This window comes from Saimiri boliviensis, chromosome 8 (genome assembly GCF_048565385.1).
Source record: "Saimiri boliviensis isolate mSaiBol1 chromosome 8, mSaiBol1.pri, whole genome shotgun sequence".
In the NCBI taxonomy this organism is placed as follows: domain Eukaryota; kingdom Metazoa; phylum Chordata; class Mammalia; order Primates; family Cebidae; genus Saimiri; species Saimiri boliviensis.
In genome coordinates, this window is record NC_133456.1 from 119,586,201 (window position 1) to 119,610,748 (window position 24,548).

At 48.3% G+C, this 24,548-nt stretch overlaps 1 protein-coding gene across 5 annotated transcripts in view; it reads left to right on the forward strand.

Annotated features, from left to right (window-relative positions):
• Positions 1-24,548, forward strand: part of DIP2C (disco interacting protein 2 homolog C) — a 387,558-nt gene that overhangs the window by 296,528 nt on the left and 66,482 nt on the right. For all 5 annotated transcript variants that reach the window (XM_010349712.3, XM_074405140.1, XM_074405141.1 and 2 more), the window contains 7 exons: positions 6,572-6,711; positions 9,205-9,341; positions 13,232-13,440; positions 14,585-14,699; positions 15,202-15,403; positions 18,762-18,871; positions 20,119-20,199. In XM_010349712.3, coding sequence (XP_010348014.2) covers positions 6,572-6,711; positions 9,205-9,341; positions 13,232-13,440; positions 14,585-14,699; positions 15,202-15,403; positions 18,762-18,871; positions 20,119-20,199 — 994 coding nt within the window. The remainder of the gene's footprint in view (positions 1-6,571; positions 6,712-9,204; positions 9,342-13,231; positions 13,441-14,584; positions 14,700-15,201; positions 15,404-18,761; positions 18,872-20,118; positions 20,200-24,548) is intronic.

Here is a 24,548-nt window from a genome sequence, read left to right on the forward strand (position 1 = left end):
AACCCAGGAAACTATTTCCTGGTTACAAGTATGCTCTAAACCTTCTGCTCTCTGAGTCTGTTACCATCTCTGGAATGTAGATGATAGAATTGATTTTCTTCAAGCTACATTGTGAAATTGAACTAAAAAACATAATTAGTTTTCTAATTACAAAGCACTATTTGGATACCTTGATCTTTTAGTAATGAAAAGGCAAAAATCATACAAAACAATAAAACAGTAATTCCAGAAAAGATAAAGTATCCCCTTGTCACCACAGCTATCTTCTATTTTTTGAAAGTATCCAGTCTAGAAGGCTGGAACAAAATCAAAGAAAAGGTGTCCACAGTGAGAAGGATGCTGTCTGACACCCACTGGGTGCTGATGTTGCTTATATGAGTGATGGGGGGAACACATCAGCATCAGCCCTGAGCCAACGCGGCTTCCAAGAGCAAGCACTTCTGACTGCTCAGAAAAGTCAGACCCAGAGTTCCATACTCCCACATGTAAGAGAAAGCAAGATAAACTAAAATACGTAACTTTATCTAAAAAATGGGATGAAATTTTGAAATTCTCTAACTATAGAATGGTTTATAGATGAAAATTACCTGAACGAGAACATGGCAATTAGGTAGCATTGAAGACCAAGGCAAGTTTTCCTATTATTTAACCCACCACCTGCCTTTTACAGTGTGTTAGAAGATGCTGAGAAGTTTGTTTTGGCCGAGGTGCGAGGTGCAGCCAGAAGTCGCCAGAGGAGGGGCCTTCCCCATAGGGTCCCCCAGTTCCAGCCCGTAACCTCCCCTGTACATAGAAAGGTGGCTGATGCTTATGAGAACAAGTTTGCAGAAAGTTTATATGGTGTGATCCCTCTTTTGGTAACAAAAAATTAAGTATCTGTAAAGAGTATATTCAGTTGGGAAAAAAAGGCTGTGTACAGAGGGTGGGTGAGGTGGTGAAGGTGGGAAGCTTGCTCTCTTTGCTCTCTAAGCTGAGAATTACTAGCTTGGAGATCGCCCAGATAAGATGAAAAAAATGAAAGACCTTTGTTTACTCACCTGCTTAAGGATTTAGCCAATGAGAAGCAGCACTAAAGCTGTGCAGATGCAATTACGGTGCCTCTGTAAGCCCAAGACCTAGAGGCTGGTAAGGCTTGTTTACGACTAGATCCGTCTGTTTTGTGTTAATGTCCTGAGCCTGGCCAGGTTCTGCTTGTGGTCAGGAGTAGTGAACTGTGGATGTGTTCATTGAAATTAGCAGGAGCTGCTTCTTCAGGTGTTATTCAGGCAAGGCTTATGAAATGTTTTACAGAGGCTGAAAGAGCTGTGACAGGTAAATGGTGCAAACTGTTCCACTGAAGCCATAGTGCACATTCCTCCGGAGGCCTCACTGCCGAGGTCTGGTGCACATCTCTCCTTTTTGTCAGTCCGTTTGCCTTGTTATAAAGAAATACATGAGGCTGGGTAATTTATAAGGAAAAGAGGTTTATTTTGGCTCACAGTTCTGCATGCTGTACGAGAGCCATGGCTGCAGCACCTGCTCCGCATCCGATGATGCCTCAGGAAGCTCATGATCATGGCAGAAGGCAGAGTAGGATGTGTCCCTGTGTGTCACATGCTTAGAGATAGAGGAGGTGCCCGGCTCTTTTTTAAACAACCAGATCCCATGTTAACTCGTAGAGTGAGAACTCTTGCATTTACTGCAAGAACAGGCCTGCCTCCAGTGTTGGAGGTCACATTTCAATGTGAGATCTGGAGGCAACATAACATCCAGACTCTGTGTCCTTTAATTTTATTTTCGCTTCCCTTTTGCACATCATTGTGGTATTGTACACATAGCTGTGTATTTTGCTCCTTCCATCTCTCCAAGCATGGATGCCACCTCCTTACAGTCCTGGAGATCACTAAGCTGGTGCTTCCTGGAATCCGTATTCCTCGTGAGATACACGAACCTGCCTAGTCTTGAACACCACTTCACCTTGGAACTGCGTTTGGAAGTTGCTGAGTGGGCGGATACCTTTATCAGCCATTGTCTAATTTACTGATATTTATTATTAAGTTAGATATTTAAAAATCTCCTTGAATTCTTCCTGTGGGGATTGTTCTTTCCCTTCCTCACCTCGTCTACGTACTTGGGATTTTTACTTTCTAGCAAGGTATGGATGGAGATAAATGTCATCTAACTTAATAATACAGGGAACACAACTTGAAACAACAGGGAATGGTGTTTTACTCAACAAATTGGGAAATATTTTAAGGTTTGATTATCAGTGTTGGCCAGCGTGTGCAGAGACAGGCACTGGCAAAGCAGCTTGGTGCTGTGGTCGGATGCATAGATTGAGGCCAGCCTGAGGCTGGCACTGGCTCAGCAGCGCAGCAGCGGCCTCGGCAGCACTCAGCCCTCCTCACGCCTGCCCCATCTGCTAACTGGGGAGGGTCATGGTGCAGCAGCCATGTCCACAGGGTTGCTGTGCATGAATGGTTGTTAAGTGTATGACCACAGCAACACACAGCCAGTGCTAAGTGCTTTTCTAGTAGATGAGAACATAATACTCATGTTCTGTCAGTTGGAATGCAAAATACGTTCTTCTGGGAGGATATTTAGGTCTTAAAATTTTAAGTATGTATGCTTTTGGATTCTTCCATTTTCTTTCTAGATTATGTATATTACAGATATATTTCCAGCTATATAAAAATTGAATGGAAGAAAATATATGATCATATATTCATATACTGAACACAGTGTAACAAACCAGCTGAATTCAGTGGTGCACATGCCTACACACACACATGCACGCACCTGCCCACACGGATGCACCCGCCCACGCAGGCATATGGAAAGATCTGCAGATATGTTTGGTGAAGAGAGTGAGTTATAGAAGAAGTTGCATCTTGATTCTGCTTTACTTTTAAAAATCAGTATATTAGTATACATACTCATTTTATATGTAACTGCATATCTAGGAGTCTAAACCTTTACATATAAACATCTCAATAGTGGTTATCTGTAGGGCATAGGACTGGAACAGAAACAGGGACTTTCCCTTTTGACTGTGATGTTTGCCTTGTTCATACTAAGAATGTGCTCATGTTGGTCATACTGTTCGCTTCTAAGTTTTTATAAAAAGACAGCAGTGGACTGATTGACTCCATGTCTTGGGATCAGAGGCAGGAGAAGGCCAGGGAGGGACAGGCACTTAGGTCGGCAGGGGCTGTGCTCCGGGTCTGAGTCCCGCTGAGCCCCACCATTCACCTGGGTAACGAAGTCAACCTTTCCATGCCCAGGTTTTCTCATCTGAAATTGGGGAATAATAGCCATAGGCTTGTGGTGAATTTTAGGTGAGTCCCTATGCCTGAAGGACTCAGAACCATTCTGGCACATGGAGAGTGCCAGTGAGGCATTGGTTTACCATCTGGAGAGGGAGGCGTCAGCACCACCACGTCAGAAGTTAAGGGGTGACCCCAGACACTGTGTCTGTGGGGAGGTGGGGCTGTGAGCCTCCTGTGTGCTGGGAGCTCCCACGTTTCTGTGCCTGTGTGTCGGGAGCTCCCACGCTTCTGTGCACACCTGTATGCTGGGAGCTCCCATGCTTCTGTGCCCACCTGTGTGTCCACTTGTGTGTCAGGACCTCCTGCGCTTCTGTGCCCACCTGATGTCAGCAGCTCATGTGCTTCTGTGCCCACCTGTGTGTCGGGAGCCCCCGCGCTTCTGCGCCAGCCTCTGAGTCGGGACCTCCCGTGCTTCTGCGCCTGCCTCTGAGTCCGGAGCCCCTATGCTTTTGTGCCCACTGGTGTCGGGAGCTCCCATGCTTCTGTGCCCACCTGTGTGCCTGTGTCTTGCACATCTGCAAGGAAAATTACCCAGGGCCATGTGGTTTCTCTGACTAGCAAGGGAATATAAATGTACAGTGGCAGGTTAAGTTAGTACAAGGTTAATGTCACTAATTTACATTGTAAGTGAACGTATTCAGCCTCCTGTAACTGTCATTGTATAATTGAAAATTTCCTATAGCAAACACAATTTGTAATTTTAAAGTATTTAGGTATCAAGTCTTATTTCTCATAAACTGTGTTTAAACATAGAAAAGAGGATCTTGGCCAGGTGCAGTGGCTCATGCCTGTAATCCCAGCACATTGGGAGGCTGAGATGGACAGATCACTTGAGGTCCAGAGTTCGAGGTCAGCCTGGCCTATATAGTGAAACCCTGTGTCTACTAATGAGAGCAAAAAAATTAACTGGCTGTGGTGGCACACACCTGTAGTCCCAGTTATTTGAGAGGCTGAGGCATGAGACTGGCTTGAACCCGGAGGCAGAGGTTGCAGTGAGCCAAGATCACACCACTGCACTGCAGCCTAGATGACAGAGTGAAACTGTTTCTCAAAAGAAAAAGAAAAATAAGGAAAGATGGATTTTGTAACTGAGGCAACAGTACATATGTGATTGGGTCCTAACACAACTTTTTCCTCCTGGCCTGTTGTTCACAGATCATGGCAGGTCAGTGTTCTGAATCTTGGCTGCCCAGCACTTTGCTTTCATGTGGCTTTTTAAAACAATATGTATACCTTAAATTTGTATTACTAAGACAATGCATTCGGGCTCTCGTTACAAAGTACCACACACTGGGTGGCTTTAACAACAGACACTTGTCTCAGTTCTGGAGGCTAGAGTCAGAGACTGAGGTGTCGCAGAGCTGGTCGTCCAGAGATGCTGAGGGAACCTGCCCGGGCCTGCCCCGGCCTCTGGTGGTGTTCTGCTCAGTGATCCTTGATGGGTGCCTGTCATTCCCATCTCTTCCTCCATCGTCACGTGACCTTCTCCCTGTGCCTGTGCCTCTCTCCTCTTCTTAAAAGGACAGAATAATTTGATTTAGAGTCAGTTCTAACCCAGCATGACCTCATCTTGATCCTACAGATGGTCCTGGCTTAAGGTGGTTCGACTAGCAGTTTTTCACCTTTACAATGGGTTTATCAGGTCGTAACCCTGTTGTAAGTCCAGGGACATCTGTTGCTGCAAAGGCCCTGCTTCCAAATAAGGTCACAGGTATGAGGGGTGATCTTTTGCAGGGACACAGTTCAACCCACAACAGATGCTGAAGCTCACAGTTCCTGAATTCCACACTGAATCTTTGTAGAGAACTCTTGTGGGGAGAGGCAATGGTGGGGGAACCACTGAGAACACGTTGAAGTTTTGATTTGTTTGGGTTTTCTGGGCAGTAAAAGGCCAGGATAATAATTTGAAGCCTGGTGATTTGAGCTTATCCTATCCAGGTGGTTCCATGTGGGTTTTCTTATTTGGGCAGACTTATATCTGGTTGGCTCTATCCTTTTTGACTCTTAGATCTAGACTAATTCTGTTTCCTGAGTCTTTTATGCCTTTTTCAACATATTAGTTACTCATTCAAATGAGATCTCTTTTTGCAAATTTTGACTTTTATCTTGCCCCATTTATGTCTTCAGTTTCATTATAAACGATAATATTTTAAAGTTAAACAGAAAACTTATAGTCCAACTTCTAGGTCTGAAGTGCATTAAAGATTTGTATATGGAAAATTACAGAAACAAATGTGATGTATGCCTAAATTGTGGTGACTCCTTAGTTAACCACTGAAGAATTGTTAGTTTTCAGGGATATAATCCATGATCTTAGAGATATTTTAACTAACTTATTCACAAATTCAGTCAGCAGATATGTGTTGTTAGATCTTTTCCAGGGCTGGGACGCAGCAGTGAACAAAACAAATTCTGGCTGCTCTTGGGAGAGTTAGGGTCTGAGGGTGGAGGCTGCACAGGTAGTCAGAGGTGTGTGCTGTGAGGTCGGTGCACCGGGTCGGGGGTGTTTTCTGAGGGGATGAGAAGACCCAAATTTGAGCCAAACTCAGGACAGAGGGAGGGAGAAAGCCGTGCGGACGTCAGCTGGAGGAACATCTTGTGTAGTGGCAGGAGCGTGTTCGGGTGTCTGGCAGAGGAGGTCGGGGGGCCACAGTGTGGTGAGCATGAGTGCAGTGGTCTTCTGAAAATGGGCGTATGTAGACCCCTCCTCTCCAGACCCACAATGCAGTTTACAGCTTGCCTGCCACCCAAATAATCTTCCTTAGAACTTGGCAGCCAGAATGGCACAGTGTAAATCTTAATTTAGATTCTTATATATAAAATTGGGCATACGCCTAGACAGGCTGCATCTGAATTGAGGCTGGACCGTCAGGATCTCCATCATTTCTGTTCAGGGGTTTTGTCTGTATTCTTGGAGGGGATGCACACCCATCCAGACATTTGTGAAACTGGAGGCACAGATCGTGCAGTGAGCAGAAGCTGGGAGGAGAGAGAACCAGTTTGTGCAGGGTTTGCGTAGAGGGGGCGGGAGAGGAGCTGCCTTTGTAGTTCTCGGGTGCTCTTGAGATTCCCCAGGAATGCAGAGCTGGAAGCAGTAGACTGGCCGCCAGCTGTTGTAAACAGAACGAGCACCCCCAATGTCCACGTGGCGGCCAGCTCTGTTCCCAGGGGTGTCCAGACTGCTGCATGTGTGCTGACTGCACGTCTGTGGTTGTGATGGCTTATCTGCTCCCACATATCCAACTTGAAAACTGCTGTTACAGGCCCACAGATGACAGTAACCAGCCACCAGGCCGGGGCGTCCTCTCCATGCATGGGCTGACCTACGGGGTCATTCGTGTGGACTCGGAAGAGAAGCTCTCGGTGCTCACCGTGCAGGATGTCGGCCTCGTGATGCCTGGAGGTGAGTGTGGGTCTCGAGCTGCCCGGACTAACCTTTTGTTAGATGCTTTTCTAACACACGTCACCAGAACACGTGTTCAACATTCCTGTGTGCACACTTTTGGGTGAGAGCCTCACTCCAGGCTTCTGAAGTCCTTGTTGGGCTTCAGACGTTTGAGGCAATGTTCACTCTCCTGGTAAAGGAAAACACCAGATGATCAAGAAGATGATGAAGGGTACCCTTGCACACTGGGACCTCAGGCTCATCTTCCCTGGAAGGCTTTGTGGCCAACACAGGGTCCACACTGGTGCCTGGGCAGCTTCTCCTCTGCCCCAGAGGATGTACCTGTCCATCACCCTAAGGCACCAGCCAGAGTGGGAACAGCCAAGCTCGGGTTCCCTGAAGGCAGACACTTGTGAAAACTGAGGAATATGTCTGTGTGACCATGAAGCTTGTTTTCAGCAGAGAGCCCTTTTTCCAAGTCTCAGAAGCCTTTCCACAGATGTGTGAGGAAGCGCCTGGCTGCAGAGCCCACCATGTTTCCCAACCTGCCCCACTAGGAACACCCAGCCACCTCCCAGGAGCCACCTTACCATTCTTAGGGTTTACATACCTGGCTTTCAAGTCATGAGACCGCAGGCAGCATCAGCCCCTGGCTGTCTGGCCCCCGAAAACGAACCCGACTCTTTTTGCGGCTGGGGCCCCTCCAGAGCCTTTGTCTCCTGCTGAGCTCCCCAGGCACAGGGTGTGGACTCAAGCCCAGCAGGGTAGCCAGGCCCGTTCGAGCAGTGCTGCCACCTTCAGCAGCACGTGCAGGGCACCAGGTCAGGTGGGTCTCAGCAGGGACCCCTGCCCTGTGGAGTCTCACAGAGGCAGACCCCTCATGCCCTTCATGGTGAGCTGTGCTGGGGCCAGGCATTCCAGAAGCCATCTTGCCTTTCTGTTTGCCCTGTTTGGCATTAAAGAAATAAAGGCAGCCCTTGGCTTTCCTCCTCCTCACTAACTCCCCAATTCTCCGCAGACGCCCTCCAGCGTCCCCGCTGCTCTGCCTCTGCTTCCGGCCCTACAGCCCTTGTGTCCAGCCCACTGCCTGCTTCCCGGCGGTGGCCAGGCCCCCTGGCTCCATTTCTTCCTTTAATATCTAGTTTTCAAATAGAGCTGCATGGTGAAATCTTCAAAAGGTTCTGAAGAACACGATGAAAATGCAACTTTCTGACCATGAGAGCAACTGCGAGCTTCCCAGGCTCCCTCTCGAATGCACCCGGGGCTGTGGAAACAGAAGCACGCACCCCACGTGTGTGTCTCTCACATAATGATGGAGTACTGCGAAGCGTGCATCCCACGTGTGTGTCTCTGCCCTGGGTTTGGAGGGTTTTCTGACAGAATGATAGAGTACTGTGTACATGTGCATGTTTTATATCTCAAAGTCCCTTTGTGAGCGCGCAGCGAGCTCCATGCTGTTCTCCAGGCCGCATAGTGCTGTGCTGTGGGAGCACAGAGTTTATTTGAGCCTCCCCTGTTTGGGTGATTTTTCCTCTGTTGCTGCTACAGTGAGTGACCCCCTCATGTCTAATGGAAACAGTTCTAGAAGTGGGAGTTCTGTTTGAAAGAAAACTACTAATGTAGTTGTTACCTGAAGGCTGTGAGGATTTACACCCTGCCGAACGGTAAACAACAGCACTTCTTTCTTTTTCTACCCACTTGCCCACTGTATCACCTGAATTTTATTTTTACCTGATGGGTGAAGAATGTTTCAGTGTAATTTTCATGTGAGTTTTTCTTCCTGTGAGTAACTTTTCTTATGTTTCGAACACTGTTTTACTTCTTAGACACCTGTACTCCAGCCCACTGGGTGCCGGCTGTTTGAGGCTCTTTCTAAACAGCTCGTCTGTCACTCAGTATGCACTCCACCCCTCTGAAATGTGAGGCTCTCGGTTCCTAATCAGATCTGTGGGTGGCTTGCAGTGAGGGTACGTAGTATGCTGACATTGTACAAAGCATCAAAGTGCTCATTGCACAGACCAGTGAGAATTTATCATCATGGAACCGTGTGCTGAAGCACTTGAACGATGTTCTCTGAAGGGCTCACCTTGTGGGGAGTATGAAATCAAAGATGAAGATTTCCATAAGATGTTAGAGGCTCGATTTGCAGAGTTCAGGCTGCACCCCCATTGCTGATGTACGTGTGGCAGGGAGCCCTGATGCTGGTTCTGAAGGACCTCCCCATATCTAGATGGCAGATGAGGTTATAACCCTAAATGCAACTTGCACATTAACATTAGACAATTGAAAATAGGTATTGATGTCTCAACTGTGAAATTTGACATTTTGCCACAACATGAACATCATGACTCTTTAGGGAAATGAGTTCCTGGCTGATGGCCATCCTTGCAGATTTGCTGCAGCCCCTATTTCTGTTCGTGGGTAACCCCATTCATATTCCCATCTTCCTCCTCTTCGTCCTCCCCACCCTGCCCCCTTTCACACTGTGTGTGCTTTTCTGTTTGCTTTTAGCCATAATGTGTTCAGTGAAGCCAGACGGGATTCCTCAGCTGTGTAGAACAGATGAGATCGGGGAGCTGTGTGTGTGTGCAGTTGCGACAGGGACGTCCTACTATGGCCTCTCTGGCATGACCAAGAATACCTTTGAGGTAGGTTGAGGAGAGTCCTGCCCTGAGCACTGCCCGTGGCTCCGTCTCCACATAACCCTTGCCAGGTGTGCGGTGATAGACATGAAATGTAGGCTCGATTTTCAGCAAGACGTGTTTGTATTAAAATGATTGCACTTTACCACCTTTTATCGCTTTCGATAAATTTGTTTTATGAGCATTGTTCTGACCTTATAATCAGTGTTTAAAAAAGTAAGCATGATTTCTTTAAAAGGGTCCTTTTTGTTACTTTTCTCACTTTTACTATGAAAACTGGATTGTGAGGGAACATGGATTTGTGTGCGTGAAGGGCCTCACCTGGGGCAGCCATCTGGAGCCCCTTGACGGCCTCTCGGCCTGGGCTAGACGTGGCCAGGTATGAACCCTCACCTAGGGGCAGCCACCTGGAGCCCCTTTACGGCCCCTCAGCCTGGGCTGGATGCGGCCAGGTACAAACCTGTGAGAACTTGGGCAGACATGTATGTAACAATCTCAGTGGCACAAGCAAGTGTGTATGTGGTGTACACAGATGCATGTGTAATGTGCATGTGTGGTGTGCACGTGTGTGTAATTGTGTGTGGGCATGTGCAGATACATGTGTAATGTGCATGTGTGGGGTGTACAGACAGATGTGTATGTAATGTGTGCATGTGGAGTGTGTATGGTGTATGGTGTGCACAGATGTCTAATGTGCTCACGTGGGGTGCACAGATGTGTGTAATGTGAGCATGCGGGGTATGTGGTGTGCACAGATGTGTAATGTGCGCATGGGGGTGTGGTGTACATGTGTGTGTAATGTGCACATGTGGGGTGTGGGGTGCACAGATGTGTGTAATGTGCGCATGTGGGGTGTGGTGCACACAGGTGTGTGTAATGTGTGTGTGTACACTTGTGCGTGTGTGGGGTGTACACAAATGTGTAATGTGTGTGATATACACAGATGTGTGTGTAATTGCATGTGTGGGGTGTGTACGGGTGCATGGGTAATGTGCATGTGGGGCGTGTACATAGATATGTGTGTAATGTGTGTGGAATACACAGATGTCTGTGTAATGTGTGTGGGGTGTGTACACAGATGCATGGGTAATGTGCATGTGTGGGATGTGGACAGATGTCTGTGTAACATGCATGTGTGGGACGTGTTCACAGATGCGTGTGTAATGTGCATGTGGGGTGTGTGCACAGATGCATGGGTAATGTTCATGTGTAGGACATGTGCACAGATGCATGGGTAGTGTGAGGGGTGGTGTGCACAGATGCGTGTGTAATGTGCGTGTATGGGGCGTGTGCACAGATGTGTGTGTAATGAGCGTGTGAGTGTGTGCACAGAGGCGGGTGTGATGTGCATGTATGGCACCTGTGTGTTGTACACAGATGTGTGTGTGTGTGTATGGGAAGTGCACTGTGTGTAAGGTGTATGTATGGAAAGTGTGTACACAGACACGTGTAATGTGTGCGGGGGCCTGTATGCAGTTGCATATGTAATGTGCATATATGGGGAGTGCACTGTTGTGTGTATAACGTGCATGTATAGAGCATGTGTGGGGTGTGTGCACAGATTGTGATGTGTGGGGGGGTGTGCACATATGCACATGTAATGTGTGGGGAGGGTCGTGTATGCAGATGTGTAATGTGTGTGTATGGGGAGTGTGTGCTGATGTGTGTATGTGTGTGGGGCGTGTGGTGTGCATATGTGAGTGTAATGTGCATGTATGAGACGTGTGGTTTTCACAGATGTGTAATGTGCGTTTGTGGCACGTGTGGTGTAGACAGATGAATGTGTAATGTTACTTTTTTGGGGCGTGTGTGATGTAGACAGATGTGTAATGTGCGTGTGGGGTGTGTGGTGTAGACAGATGCGTGTAATGTGTGGGGGGTGTGTGTGTGTGGTGTAGACAGATGCGTGTGTAATGTGAATGTGTGGGCCATGTGCACAGGTGCATGTATGTGCTGTGGACAGATGCGTGTAATGTGTGTTTGTGTGTCGTGTGGACAGATGTGTGTGTAATGTGCGTGTGTGGGAAGTGTGCACAGATGTCCTGCATAGTGTGCATATATGGGATGTGTGCACAGATGTGTGTGTAATGTGCATGTGGGGGGTGTGTAGACAGATGCATGTGTAATGTGCGTGTGCACAGATTCATGTGTTGTGCATGTGTATGGTGTGGACAGATGTGTGTGTAATGTGCATGTATGGGGAGTGCACAGATTGTGTAACGTGAGGGATGTGTGCACAGATGAGTATGTAATGTGCATTTGTGGGGCGTGTGCACGGATGCATGTGTGATGTGTGCGTGTGGGGCGTGTGCATGGATGCGTGTGTGATGTGTTCATGGAGCATGTGCACAGATGCATGTGTGTACACATGGGGCATGTGCACGAATACATGTGTGATGTGCGTGTGGGGCGTGTGCATGGATGTGTGTGTGGTGTGTGTGGGGCGTGTGCACAGATGTGTGTGTGATATGCATGTATGGGGAGTGCACAGATTGTGTAACGTGAGGGATGTGTGCACAGATGAGTGTGTAATGTGCATTTGTGGGGCGTGTGTACGGATACATGTGTGATGTGCATGTGGGGCATGTGCACGGATGCATGTGTAATGTGTGTGTGTGAGGCGTGTTCACGGATGCATGTGTGATGTGTGCGTGTGGGACGTGTTCACGGATGCATGTGTGATGTGCATATAGGCATGTGCACAGATGCACGTGTGTACATATAGGGTGTGTGCACAGATGTGTGTGATGTGCATATATGGGGTGCGTGCACAGATGTGCTGTGTAATGAGCAGAGACATTAAGGGGTCAGAAATGTGGGCCTGCATGTTCAGTGCTGCAACTCAGAACTTTTACTTTTTTACCAAGTAGGTCACGGCTTTAGAAGTAGCACAACACTTAAGCTGTATGTAAGAAAACATAAGTTGTTTGGGGATATGTTTCCTAAACGTTTAGAACTTTTTGTTGTTGTTGAGACAGGGTCTTGCTCCATCACTCAGGCTGGAGGGCTGTGGCACGATCACAGCTCACTGCAGGTTCAAGCTCCTGGGCTCAAGCCATCTTCCTGCCTCAGCGCTGAGTAACTGGGACTGTAGGCATGTGCCACTACACTTGAATAATTTTTTAAAATTTGTTTTGTACATATGGAGTCTCATGCTGTTGCCCAGGCTGATCTCAAACTCCTGGCCTCAAGCAATCCTCCCATCTTAGCCTCCCAAAGTGTTGGGATTACAGGCGTGAACCACTGTTCCTAGCCTAAATGTTTAGAACTTTGGATGTGGCTGAACAGATGTTACAGTGCCTGTCCACGATGGCTTTCTTGAATGTGAATTCAACTTCCTAAAATATCCCTTGAAACTGGAGCTAGAAACAAATCTAAATAAAAACCACATCTCTGTTCTATGTGAGTTATCTGCAAGGGTGTAGGAAAAGAGGTTTAGAGCTTGAAGTCATTGATTTCCTTCCTTAACATTTTTCTTTTCAGCCTACTTTGAACAAGGGAAAATAACATTTTATGTATGAACAGAGATTACTTTAAGACTGACATGTTTAAAATGTACTTTGATTCTTCACTCATCTTTTACATTGTGGTTTTTTAATCAAAGTAATCAGTTAGCTGGACTGGCCTACTGTGAGACTGCTGCCTGTTGCCTGTTCAGGGTTCAGAGGTGGGAGGAGGCTCCGGCAGGGGTGCAGGAACAGCTGGGCTTCTGCCGAGGTGAGCGGGAAGTCCTTTTCTGCCTCAAAGACTGTTGTCCACCAGCGGTCACTGTGACCTTGGCCCCTGGGCAGGAGGCAGAGCTTAAGCCAAGCAAGTGCCATGTGCACGGGAGAAGCAGGGAGGACTGAAACCAGCTGACCACATGGATGGTGGCCTGATGGACGCTGTTTCCCCAGGTATTTCCCATGACGAGCTCTGGGGCTCCGATCAGCGAATACCCGTTCATAAGGACAGGCCTGCTGGGGTTTGTGGGTCCTGGGGGTCTTGTCTTCGTGGTGGGCAAGATGGATGGCCTCATGGTGGTCAGCGGGCGCAGGCACAACGCCGATGACATTGTGGCCACCGCGCTGGCCGTGGAGCCCATGAAGTTTGTCTACAGAGGAAGGTCAGTGGCGTTCTTCTGCTAATTAAGCATGTATATCCTGTCGGCCACACTTTTCATGTGGTTTTGGAGGGTTTAAAAGTTACACAGATTCCATACATTTATTGTGTCTCTTCCATATAATTGAAGCACCTGGACTCAGTGATCTCTGAGATTTAATCTATCTCTGAATATCCAAGGTTTTATAGAAATTCCCTGAGCCCCATAAGCATATTTCCATTTAACTTCTCCTCTAAGTATAATAGAAATATGCTTTTGGAAACTTATTTCTGATAAATAACAGCACAAATTAAAGATCCAGATATTCATTGTGGAGTGGGTTGGAAAGACCCAAGGACGACGTTGAGTCATAGACTTACCTGAGAGCACAGACGCTCATCACCTGCAGACTTACCTGAGAGCACAGACGCTCGTCACCCACAGACTCACGTGAGAGTGCGGACGCCCGTCACTTCCCCGCTCTCCCACACCAGTTTTCTTCTTCCCTGCCTTGCCAGGTGCACAGGGGAGGCTCTGTGATGAAACAAGTTGCCCTGGTTCTGGAGTTTTCCCCAATCTGGAGAGTCATAAAGTATTTTAGAGCCTTATTTCAGTTTGGAAGCTGATGGGAGTGGGAAGTAGACTTGCTGCCTTTTAATTATCTTTAAAGCTACAATCTCTTTGTAAAAAAAGAGTTTACTAGAGGTGACTGTGCTATGCAGACTGTGAAAGGCACATACACTTAGCAGAAAATCACTAGTTTCAAAACAGGAAATTTCTACTGATTTGGAGACCATTAACTCCACAGGTGCAAATTCGAGATGTGAAGGGTGTGGCTGTCTAAATTTCAGCAGGTCTGATCATCGCACGCTCACTCTCCATACTGAGAGGTGTAAACTTGTCAGCAGGGCCCATGGGTGCTGTGCGCGGCCTCATGGGGATCAGGGTGACTTTGGCTCCGCGGCATCCCTGGTTGCCTCCCACAGCTCTTCCTGTAATGATGAGTGGGGAAATTCGGAAGCACAGCTGCCGTTTTGGAGTTATAGTTGGTGCTGTGGCCTCCTGAGATGTGTCACTCACTGGTAATGGCTATGGAACCCCTGATTGCAGAGGGAAGGCTGAGTGGGCATCCCTGGTGCATGCTTACCATGCTCCTGTGTCCCCGCAGGATAGCCGTGTTCTCCGTGACTGTGCTGCATGACGAGAGGATCGTGATAGTGGCTGAGCAGAGGCCCGACTCCACAGAGGAGGACAGCTTCCAGTGGATGAGCCGCGTGCTGCAGGTCACCCTCCACGCTGGTCCTCTCTTGTCTTGTTTCTGGCCTCCCTACTTCATTCAGATCATGACCTGACCAGCTGTGGCCTTGCCCATGGGGTGGTCCTTTTCCCTTCCATTTGTTTGATCAGGAGTTACATCAAGTGTCCAGAAACTAGCTGAGCAGATCGAGGGTGTAGGGACCAGGAGTTTGCACAGCGGGTTCCTACCGGTCACCTTGGGGAGGTCAAAGTAAGCCTTCTGTTTGATCTTGAGAACATGCTATCTTGTCTCCAAAGTTCCTTTTTGACTGTATGTGGTCTTCCCCAAGCCCTGGGTAAAATTATTTAGTTTTGGTGAGTTTAGTAAGAAAACCCTTTCTCTTTCCTTGGCGTTTTTACACAGGGAGCAGTGCTTACACTGCACAGACTTCTATGTATTGTGGATCATATTTTGCATAATATAAATATATACTGACTGTTTCTGTTTATGCTTCCGATTATATGATTTCTTCTTTCCTAACTTTCTAGGCAATTGACAGTATACATCAGGTTGGAGTTTATTGCCTGGCCTTGGTACCAGCAAACACCCTCCCCAAAACCCCGCTTGGTGGCATCCATTTGTCAGAAACAAAACAGCTTTTTCTGGAGGGCTCTCTGCACCCCTGCAACGTCCTAATGTGTCCCCACACCTGCGTCACAAACCTGCCTAAGCCTCGACAGAAGCAGCCAGGTACGTGCAGTGCAAGGGCGGCTTTGTAAGGTGCGGGAGTTCTGCGGGAGTTCACCCAGAGCTGCCTGCCAGAAGCTCATGCTTGCGGGAAAGAAGTGGTTACCCCAAGAATAGAACAGGGACAGCACTTGGATTCTGGTCTCCTGGCTGTAAATGCCGTGCTTTTGTCCTCTCTAGAATCGGGTGTTTTGTGCGGTCATCAGCATGGAACTTACTGGCCGTGGTGCTGTCCTTTCTAAGCATATCGGGTTCACATTTAGTGTTGCTCTTTCATTTCTGGCCGACTTATTTTTAATTTTCTTCTTATGTTGGAGATTCCCTTACATATTCTTCCTCCATTTCTTTTTTGTTCACACCGTTGTTCTCGTGGTCTCTGGTTCTTACAATTGTGACAGTGAATGTGAAGTTGCAGGTGACAGAGTATCCTTTTCACTAAATTCTGTGGGTGCATGGCCTTCTGTTAGGAGCCACTGAAATCACAGTGTCCTTAGAGGGTGCCCTGGGAGGGCGGGAGGTGCCTCCTCCGTCTGCCATCGCAGGACGTAACAGCCTTGTGAAGGACCAGGTGCAGGTGCTCTCCCTCGGCTGTCTGTTTCTGTAGTGTACTGTAAAGTGATCTGATTCTCTCTCCCCACTGTCTGATTCATTATCAGACGCTCGTGACCCAGTGACCCCAGTGACCTTTGCTCCCAGGTGGGAAGCCTGGCAGTTCAGTAGCTGGTGGAGACAGGGTTCAGACAGGTGTTTATGGTAGGGAGAATCCTGTGCAAATACAAACCTGTAATGACTCCCTAGCTACAGGGCTTGGCTCACGTGAGCCAAATGTCAAGAAGCCCAGCGACTGGGAAAACCCAGACAAGAGAGGGCAGCCAGTAGCCTCACGCTGAGGTCAGGAAAACCCAGGCAGGAGACAGAGCCAGCAGCCTCACACTGAGGTCAGGAAAACCCAGGCAGGAGACAGAGCCAGCAGCCTCATGTGAGATGAGGAAATCCCAGGGAGAGAGAGAGCCAGCAGCCTCCAGCGAGGTCAGGAAATCCCAGGCGGGAGACACAGCCAGCAGCTTCGAGTAAGGTCAGGAGCTGAGCCCCTTGAGTTACCCTTAGACTTGTCTGTCTCTGCCAGGGGCCTGATAGAAAGCCCTTCCACCAAGGGGCAGGAGTTGGGGCCGCACAGAGGACATCCCCTGGGGCCTCCGCTTCTGAACCACACAGAGGGAATTGGGCTGGTTGACTTTTAAGGCCCCTTTGGAATAAACGTTTAAAATGACCCTGACAAGTAAGTGGCAAGGTTGTTGGAAGCCAAAGCAGACACTCCTTGAGGCCATTTTTGGGTGAGGTGTTCTGAGATGCTGGACACCGAGAAGGACTGTGGACAACCAAATTGCCTTTCTTGCTGGATGAATTCATATTTACTCAGTTAACGGCACTGTGTACCCTGAGATGATCTTATTTGAGCACAAAAGTATTAAAAGACCTTGAACTCATCAGCTGAGCTAGCAAAAATATTAGCGTTACAAACCTAGGTGCAATTCCAGTTTTAAACACCCCTGGGAATATTGCTCCAGCTTGGAGGGTGGGGGTCTCTAAGGAATGGCCAGAGCCCCGGCTCCTGGGAAGGGCTGGCCTCGTCCCCCACTTGGGATTCTGTGTGTCTTGCTGCTGTTTTGGAGATAAAACTTCTGCCCTGTGCCCTGAGTGAATTTGCCACACGTTGTATGGTAGGAATTTGATAACACCAGCGTTGTGGCTGCTGACTTGCAGATGGGTGAATCCATAAATGGGAGCAGAAGAGAGAAGAGATGTAAGTGTCAAATGTACATGTTTTGGGATATCTCTCAATTCTATCTTAAAGGGCGAGAGAGTAATATACCCAGGGAGCATTTTGGACACGCCCACCTCTCTTCAACAGGGGAGACCATCACCTGCTGCTAAGAACAGGCTTTGAGAGTGAGGTGCACCTGGAAGGCCTCTGCCTCCCAGGAGCAGTCGGGAAGACTGAGTCCCTGAGTCTGTGTGGGGAGGCGTTCAAGGTCCCAAATTCCGGTCCAGAGGGTGCATGTGGAGATAAGGAAAGACGTGACGGAGGAGCATGAAATGAGGCTCTGCCAAAGCCTGATCCCTCCTCAAAAGCTCGCTTTCTCTACCCCAGTCTGAATTCTTAACAACACTGGGGGAAGCCTTGGAACCCGTTTAGGCCAGTTTCCAAGTTGGCTTCTTAGAAGAGCCATTGCATCTTGCCCAGCATCAGTCACCAAGGATAAGGCTAAGGGCTTCACCAGCCAGGTGCAGTGGCTCACACCTGTGGTCCCAGCAATGCAGGAGGCCGGGGTGGGAGAATAACTGGAGCCCAGGACTTCGAGACCAGCATAGGCAACATAGTGAGACTGTCTCAAAAAAATTTTTGTTAAAGATGCTTCATTCAGAAGATGCTTCTATCTGGTAAAGATAGAAGATGCATGGCAGGTGAATGAGGGTGCTCCCAGGTGTTGGAAATCGTGTGGGAGCCATTGTTCCCACCACAGGACAGCTCACTTCCTTCCAGCATGCAGCACCTGACCAAATTCTTCTGCTAAATGTGAAAAGGCTATTCCTCTTCCATAAGAATTAACAGTCTGTTCACAACTATGACGTGAAAATTCAAAAATGATTTACTGAGTGTAGAAGGCATCCTACTATGAGGCTCCTACAAGTTGCCTAGAACCCAAGCACCAGCAGGCAGAAGCCCAGACATCTGCTCACAGACTGTTCTCTGGATTTTACTCCTGCTGAAGTGCCCTCCCTTCTCCTGCATAGCTGTGATGAGTGGAATTGTTTACGGCACCCGAATTTGAAAAGGATGGCTGTGCGTCTGTGGAGACCTGGTGGCCCTGCTCTCCCTGGGGGCCGGCCAGAGGACATCAGGCCTTGACCGCCTGGTCCTGGTGCCACCATGTCCGTGAAGGGACTCGGCAGCTGTTGTCACAGTGACGGGCCCATCCTAAGTCTTGTTCTCTGCCACCTCCCCATCAACTGCATCTGGACACATGTGTTTTTGACATGGCAGTGAGCAGTGTGCTTAGCCATAGCTCTTCATGTATGGTAACTAATGCAGCCTGTGGCCTGGTTCATAAACCTGGTACTTGACCATCATCAGGAGTTAATAGTAGCCTTCAAACCAAGGATTAGGCACAAACTGATAATGTCATCATTATTTTGCATGCAATTCTTCCGGTATATATTCTTTAACTCCCCCTCCCCCCTACCCCATTCCTATTCTCCCTTCTCTCCCCACCTTGTTGGTCTCTACCAAGGTGGGAGGTCAAAGTCTTAAGGAATTTCTCTCTTGTTTCCTAATGGCTGTGCCTCTGTTTCTTTCCAGAAATCGGCCCCGCCTCTGTGATGGTGGGGAACCTGGTCTCTGGGAAGAGAATTGCCCAGGCTAGTGGCCGAGACCTGGGTCAGATAGAAGACAACGACCAGGCCCGGAAGGTAGGCGCCCGGGTCCCCACGGTGACCATCCCCGACCTTCCTGCTCTGGTGGTCAGACCTCCACTGCCATCTCGCCTTTATTCTACCTGTCCTCTCCTGCAAGAGATCGTATAATTTCATAAGAAAACCATCTTCATTAGGAGATGCAAAGTTTCAGAAAATTTCAGGTTGATGCAGAAATTGGCGAGGGGTGTCCGATTCCGTAGCCCGCAGGACTGAGGCAGATGTCTGGCCGTGCTTGTCCTGCACTGTGTTCCCCAACTACTCATTTCTAATTTCCCACGAGCCCAGATCCAAAGCTCACTCTGCCCCACAGCAGCTCACAGCAAGCCTTCTGTCCTGGGCTCTTTGGACTCTAAGAAGCAGTTCAAAACCCAGGTTTGGGGGCCAGGCCTCCTGACAGTGGCATTAGAAGCCGTGGGAGAACCTTCTGAGGCCCAGCCTTTGCACAGGGTGTTGTGTGTGTCTGCGAGTCCCCATTAGGACTGTTCAGCCTGGAGAATGCTCAGGTTCACCAGACGTCCTGTTTCCCCTAGCCAAAAGGTATCCCCTTCTGTATGGCCCGTTAGGAAATGGGGCAAAATCCACCCTGTGAAACTTGGCCAACTTGGTAACCTCCAGTAATACGTTAATCAGAACCCCTTGATCACTGTGCCACCCCGTTTATGAAAGGGATGAAGCCTTATCTGTGGGCTTTTGCTGTACCCGGATATGAAACAAGGCTGCCCCCTTTACCGTGAACCAGATGGTATGGAACATGTAGTTTGTGTAATTTGCAATGTGGCTTAATGCCATTAGGGTATTGCTGTTCTAGAAACCTAAATTTGTTAGAGCCCACTTTTTAAAACCAGATCTGATTCTGTCGCTGTAGCTACTGAAATACATGTGGCTGGAAGCCCCAGGAGAGGGATTTCTGTGCAGGCAGGTCCTGCCTATGAGGGAGATGGTTCCCATCCTCGGGCAGACTTTCAGAAAACCTCTCAAACCTTGATAGAGCATCAGTCCTTTGCTGTGTGACTCTAAGTCGGGTGCCATGAATCTAGGTCCCTACAGGAACAAAGCTGGACACTTGCTTGTCCTGCCATTGTATGTGTCGGAGATTTTCCCGGCATGTGTGTCCTTGACTCCCTGCAGAGAAGCGCGTGGTTCTGAGACCCAAAGCCATTCAGACAGCTTCTGCAGGTTTAACGTCAGGGTTGCCTCACCTCACACCGCATAGCCTGAACCTTACCCGTGCTCTGTTCCAGTTCCTGTTCCTCTCGGAGGTGTTGCAGTGGAGAGCACAGACCACCCCGGACCACGTCCTCTACACACTGCTCAACTGTCGGGTGAGGCCCGGAGCGGGCGTGCCCTGGCTGCTCGCCTCGAAGGGGCCAGCCCGGTTCCTGGGAGCGCTCCTGCTTCTTTATTTCTGACTCAATCCTTTCACTTCAGTCTTATGTTAATTCTTTTTGTTTTTTGCTATTTTGACTAATGAGACTTTTTTACCTAGGGATTGCTTTTAAACATAACAATTTATGTAGTTATTTACACCTGTTTCTGAATACAGATATTTTAGCACTCTATTTACAATGTTTCTTAATGATATCTACAAGAGAGAAATTGCAAGTCTAAGATATTTGCATTTTTATTTTGATTACTAAACTACTATTTTTTTTTTTTTTATTTTGAGACAGTCTCTCTCTCTCTCTTGCCCAGGCTGGAGTGCAGTGGCACTCTGTGCTCACTGCAGCCTCCACTTCCCTGGTTTAAGCGATTCTCATGCCTTAGCCTTTGAGTAGCTGGGACTGCAGGTGCCCACCACCATGTCTGGCTAATTTTTATATTCTTAGGGACGGGGTTTCGCCACATTGGCCAGGCTGGTGTTGAACTCCTGGCCTTGAGTGATCCACCTGCCTTGGCCTCCCAAAGTGCTGGGATTACACGCATGAGCCACCACACCCGGCCCTAAACTACTTTTTTTATACATCAGAAGTTATGTTTATTGCAGACTCAAGGATGAAAATCATTTCCACTTTGTAATTAAAGTTTCTGTTTACACTTGATGTGAGAAAACCAAGCTCATCAAATATTGTTCTATTGTAGTACTCAAGAGTAAGGCCTTAAGTAAGCTAATACTATTAACAACAAAAATGCAAAAATCTTAATATGCTTGCAACTTTTTTTTGCCATGGAAACAAAGCTTGAAAAATAGATGAGAAATATAAGTCTTCTTGACAAGTATAGGCTCCTGCAGCTCTTCAAAAAGTCATGGCTGTTGAGAATTACCAAATATTAAAATCTTAGTGCATGAGGCCCCCCTGCCATTTGAAGCAGTGGATTGAAGACAAAAGTGCCAGCAACATCGTGAAATAATTCCCCGACTCTCTGGTTTGAGTTTGTTAGACCATTCTTTGCATGTGATTTAGTTCACAGGAATATCTCCTCCTCCTCCTCCTCCCACCAGAGAGGCGCTTCTCGTCCTGACATTGCCGCGTGTGCTGAGTTGATCCCGGTAGTTAGTCCTTCACTGTGTCTGCTCGAGACCATTTCCTGGGAAGAGCCATTAAAAACAACAAGGCCTGTTTCTGTGATCTCTCTGGCCCTAGTTCGCTGGTGCTGTGATGGAGGCTTTGCCCTGCGCTCACAGATCAGGCATGGGGGCCGGAGGACCCAGAGTTGCTGTGGGTCCCTGTATCTGAAATGCCGCCTTCCACTTTTCGTCTCTTTCTCCATTGGACCCTTCCTCAGCCTGTGACTATGGATGAGGCTCCTTTGCTAACCCAGTCGATGGTCAGGTTCGCCGTCCACGGGCGCTGTCTTGATTTCCTGCCCGTCTCCTCTCCTCTGACTTTGTTCTCTCCAAGTAGTGTTTCTCCTATAAACTACTTGTGACTTGTTCCTCTTTCCCTTTGGTCTTGGCAGTGCTGTAGAGACTTCCCTTGTCACCTCCAAAGTGGTGACGTAAATCTGTGGCGCCAACTCCAGTCTCCTCGGGCACCCCAGATCCTTCAGTGGAAGGTGCTTTCTCCTTCCCTTAATTTCCTCACAGAGGTGGACATCCCTTCGCAAGCCGCAAGCTCCCAGGGGCGGATTCAGCTCTGAGTCTCCTTGAAGCCCTGCCCCGACCTTGCCTGACACGTTGTACCCATGTGTGTGGGTTACATGAGTGTCTGTGTTCAATAATCTAGAGGTATTGATGGGCAGCTCAGGAAGCAGCAGACCCCCATATATGCAAAGATTTGGAAATGATTTAGGTGTGTTCGTAGGCAGCGTGTGCCATCAGGAGGAAAATAGAGCCGTTCCCGCCGTGCCTGATTTAGGGAAGATCCCTCAGATTGTTTGCTGGGTGATGCCCTGGTGCAAGGCTTGGCATCTGGTCTGTCTGGCCCTGTGGACAGACAGCTCCCTGTCCCTGATCCCCTGTGGTGGTCATTTGCATAGGTGGATGCTGGATCTTCTGGGGAAAGGTGTTTCCTAGAAATGATTCAGGTTCTCTGAAAAGGGCTTTATTAGGAACAGCTGCAAATCAGATGGGGGCCAGATGTAGGGATCAAAGCCATGAGTAATTTACTGTTGGACTGTGTGAGGAAGGCATGGCCTGAGGATACCTTTTCCTTGGTGGTGTGACCTGCTGTTTCCAAGGCTCGCTGGACATAGAGACAGGCACCCTTGAGCCATTGCTTTCCTACAAGCATCAGATCAGGCATCTGTGTCCATCTCCCCGTCTGCTGCCTTGTATGTACACCCAGAGATGCTCGGTCCAGACCAAGGCAGCAGCATCATTTCCATGACGTTCATAGTGTGATCCCCACCTAAATCAGCTCCCCTGTTCAGCACTGTCCAATGGAAACATACAGAATCACACATTTTCTAAAAGCGAGATTTTAAAAAGCAAAAAGAAACGGATGAAATTCATTCCAATAAGGAACCACTCAGCATATCCTAAGTGTCCCTGTTCAGCACGTACACTAGTCACTCATCTGGGGTGTGGCCATGCAGCCGCCGCTTCCATCAAGGAGGCACATTTCTGTTGATTATGGATTTGGCCACTTTTTGCTGGCAGTGTAGTCAAGCTCATTTAAAGTGGTGGAGGCCGGGTGCCATGGCTCACACCTACAGTCCTAGCACTTTGGGAGGCTAAGGCAGGTGGGATCACTTGAGGTCAGGAGTTCAAGGCCAGCCTGACCAACATGGCAGAAACCCTTGTTGTCTTTGCCCATCTCTGCCACCTTCTGCTCTTGGGCTCTTCTACTTTAAATCAGTTTCTGTTTTCTTATTTTTTAGGTGTCCTCTCGGGGAAAATAATTAAGGAAAATGTGTGGGATGAGAAGGTTGAATTCAGAGAAATGTAAGCTAACCCTCTCCTACATGGAGGAAACCAACCACAGTCGGTGGGACAGGTCTGAGGACCCCCGGGGCAGTTACCTGGGCAGCCTCCCTGCAGTCCTTGCTCCTCAGCCATCTTCTGGACATTTTGGTAGAGGTCAGGGTCTGGTGCTCACATCTTGATGCTTCCTGAGACGTTCTCTTCCACTCACACCGCGTCCCAGCGCGTGTTTCTGACATGGGCCCTTTGAGCAGGGAGAGTGACGTGCTTTTCCCCAGCGTCGCTGCTCACTCGCCCCCGAAACTGTTTGTCTATGCAGCGTCCTCCTTGTTCCACAGAGTCAGCTCCCCACCAGCCCCTCGGGGCCTCTCTCCCAATGCCTGAGCGCTGAATCACGGTGTCTAGAACCCGGCAGCCTTCCCGGGCTTGGGGTGCTTTCTGTCCCCACACTCACACGTTATTCTTTGTAGCTGTGACTTACACGAGAATTCCTGGGCCCGCTTGTTCTGTCACTTTCTGGCTCTGGAATCTTCCTGGCCCCATTGAGTTCAGTCCAGTTGCCCACTGCTTGAAGGACCATCCTCACCCTGTTAGCAGCTGTGAGACAGAATCCAATCACAAAGAAGTGGTTTTTAAAGGGCTGTAGAAAGCAATCTCTCCACATCTGAGAATGCCGCACATGCACTTAAATTGTAAAGTGTGTCCTCAGGAAAAGCTTGTTTTGGTTAGTTGCATGCTTATAATTTGCAGTTTATTCATATTTTTCTTCTTGGCTTAAATAGTGAGGCCAAGGTGGGAAGATCGCTTGAGGCCAGGAGTTTGAGACCAGCCTGGGCAACACAGGGAGACCGTGTATCTGTGAGAAATTTTTTTTTTTTTTTAAAGAATGAGCCAGGCATGATGTTGGCACCTGTTATCCCAGCTGCTCCAGAGGCTGAGGCAGGAGAATCACTTGAGCCCGGCAGGTCCAGGCTGCGGTGAATGCTGATCATGCCACTGCACTTCAGCCTGGGAGACAGAGACCCTGTCTCAAAAAATAAATAAATAGTGAATCCTACACTCTTAGGATGTTTCTTAGTACGTATCTTGCAGCCCATCTTCCTTAACAACTCTTTTGTAAGGCATTTTCAGCACGAATATGTTTTCTGTTTGTTTCTGCAGTAAAGTCTACGTGAAATTGCGTCTGACGGTTCTTTTCATTCCTTTGGGTGTTTTTAACTGTTTGTTTTGCTTTTGTTTTTTGCTTTCTGACTTCCTTGATTTTTGATGTGGTCTTTCTAAATGAACAATTTTAATCAGTCTTCATCACCAACCTGTGGGCCCTGCAGGCGCAGTGGTAGTTCTCACTGCCCGTGACAGTAATACAAG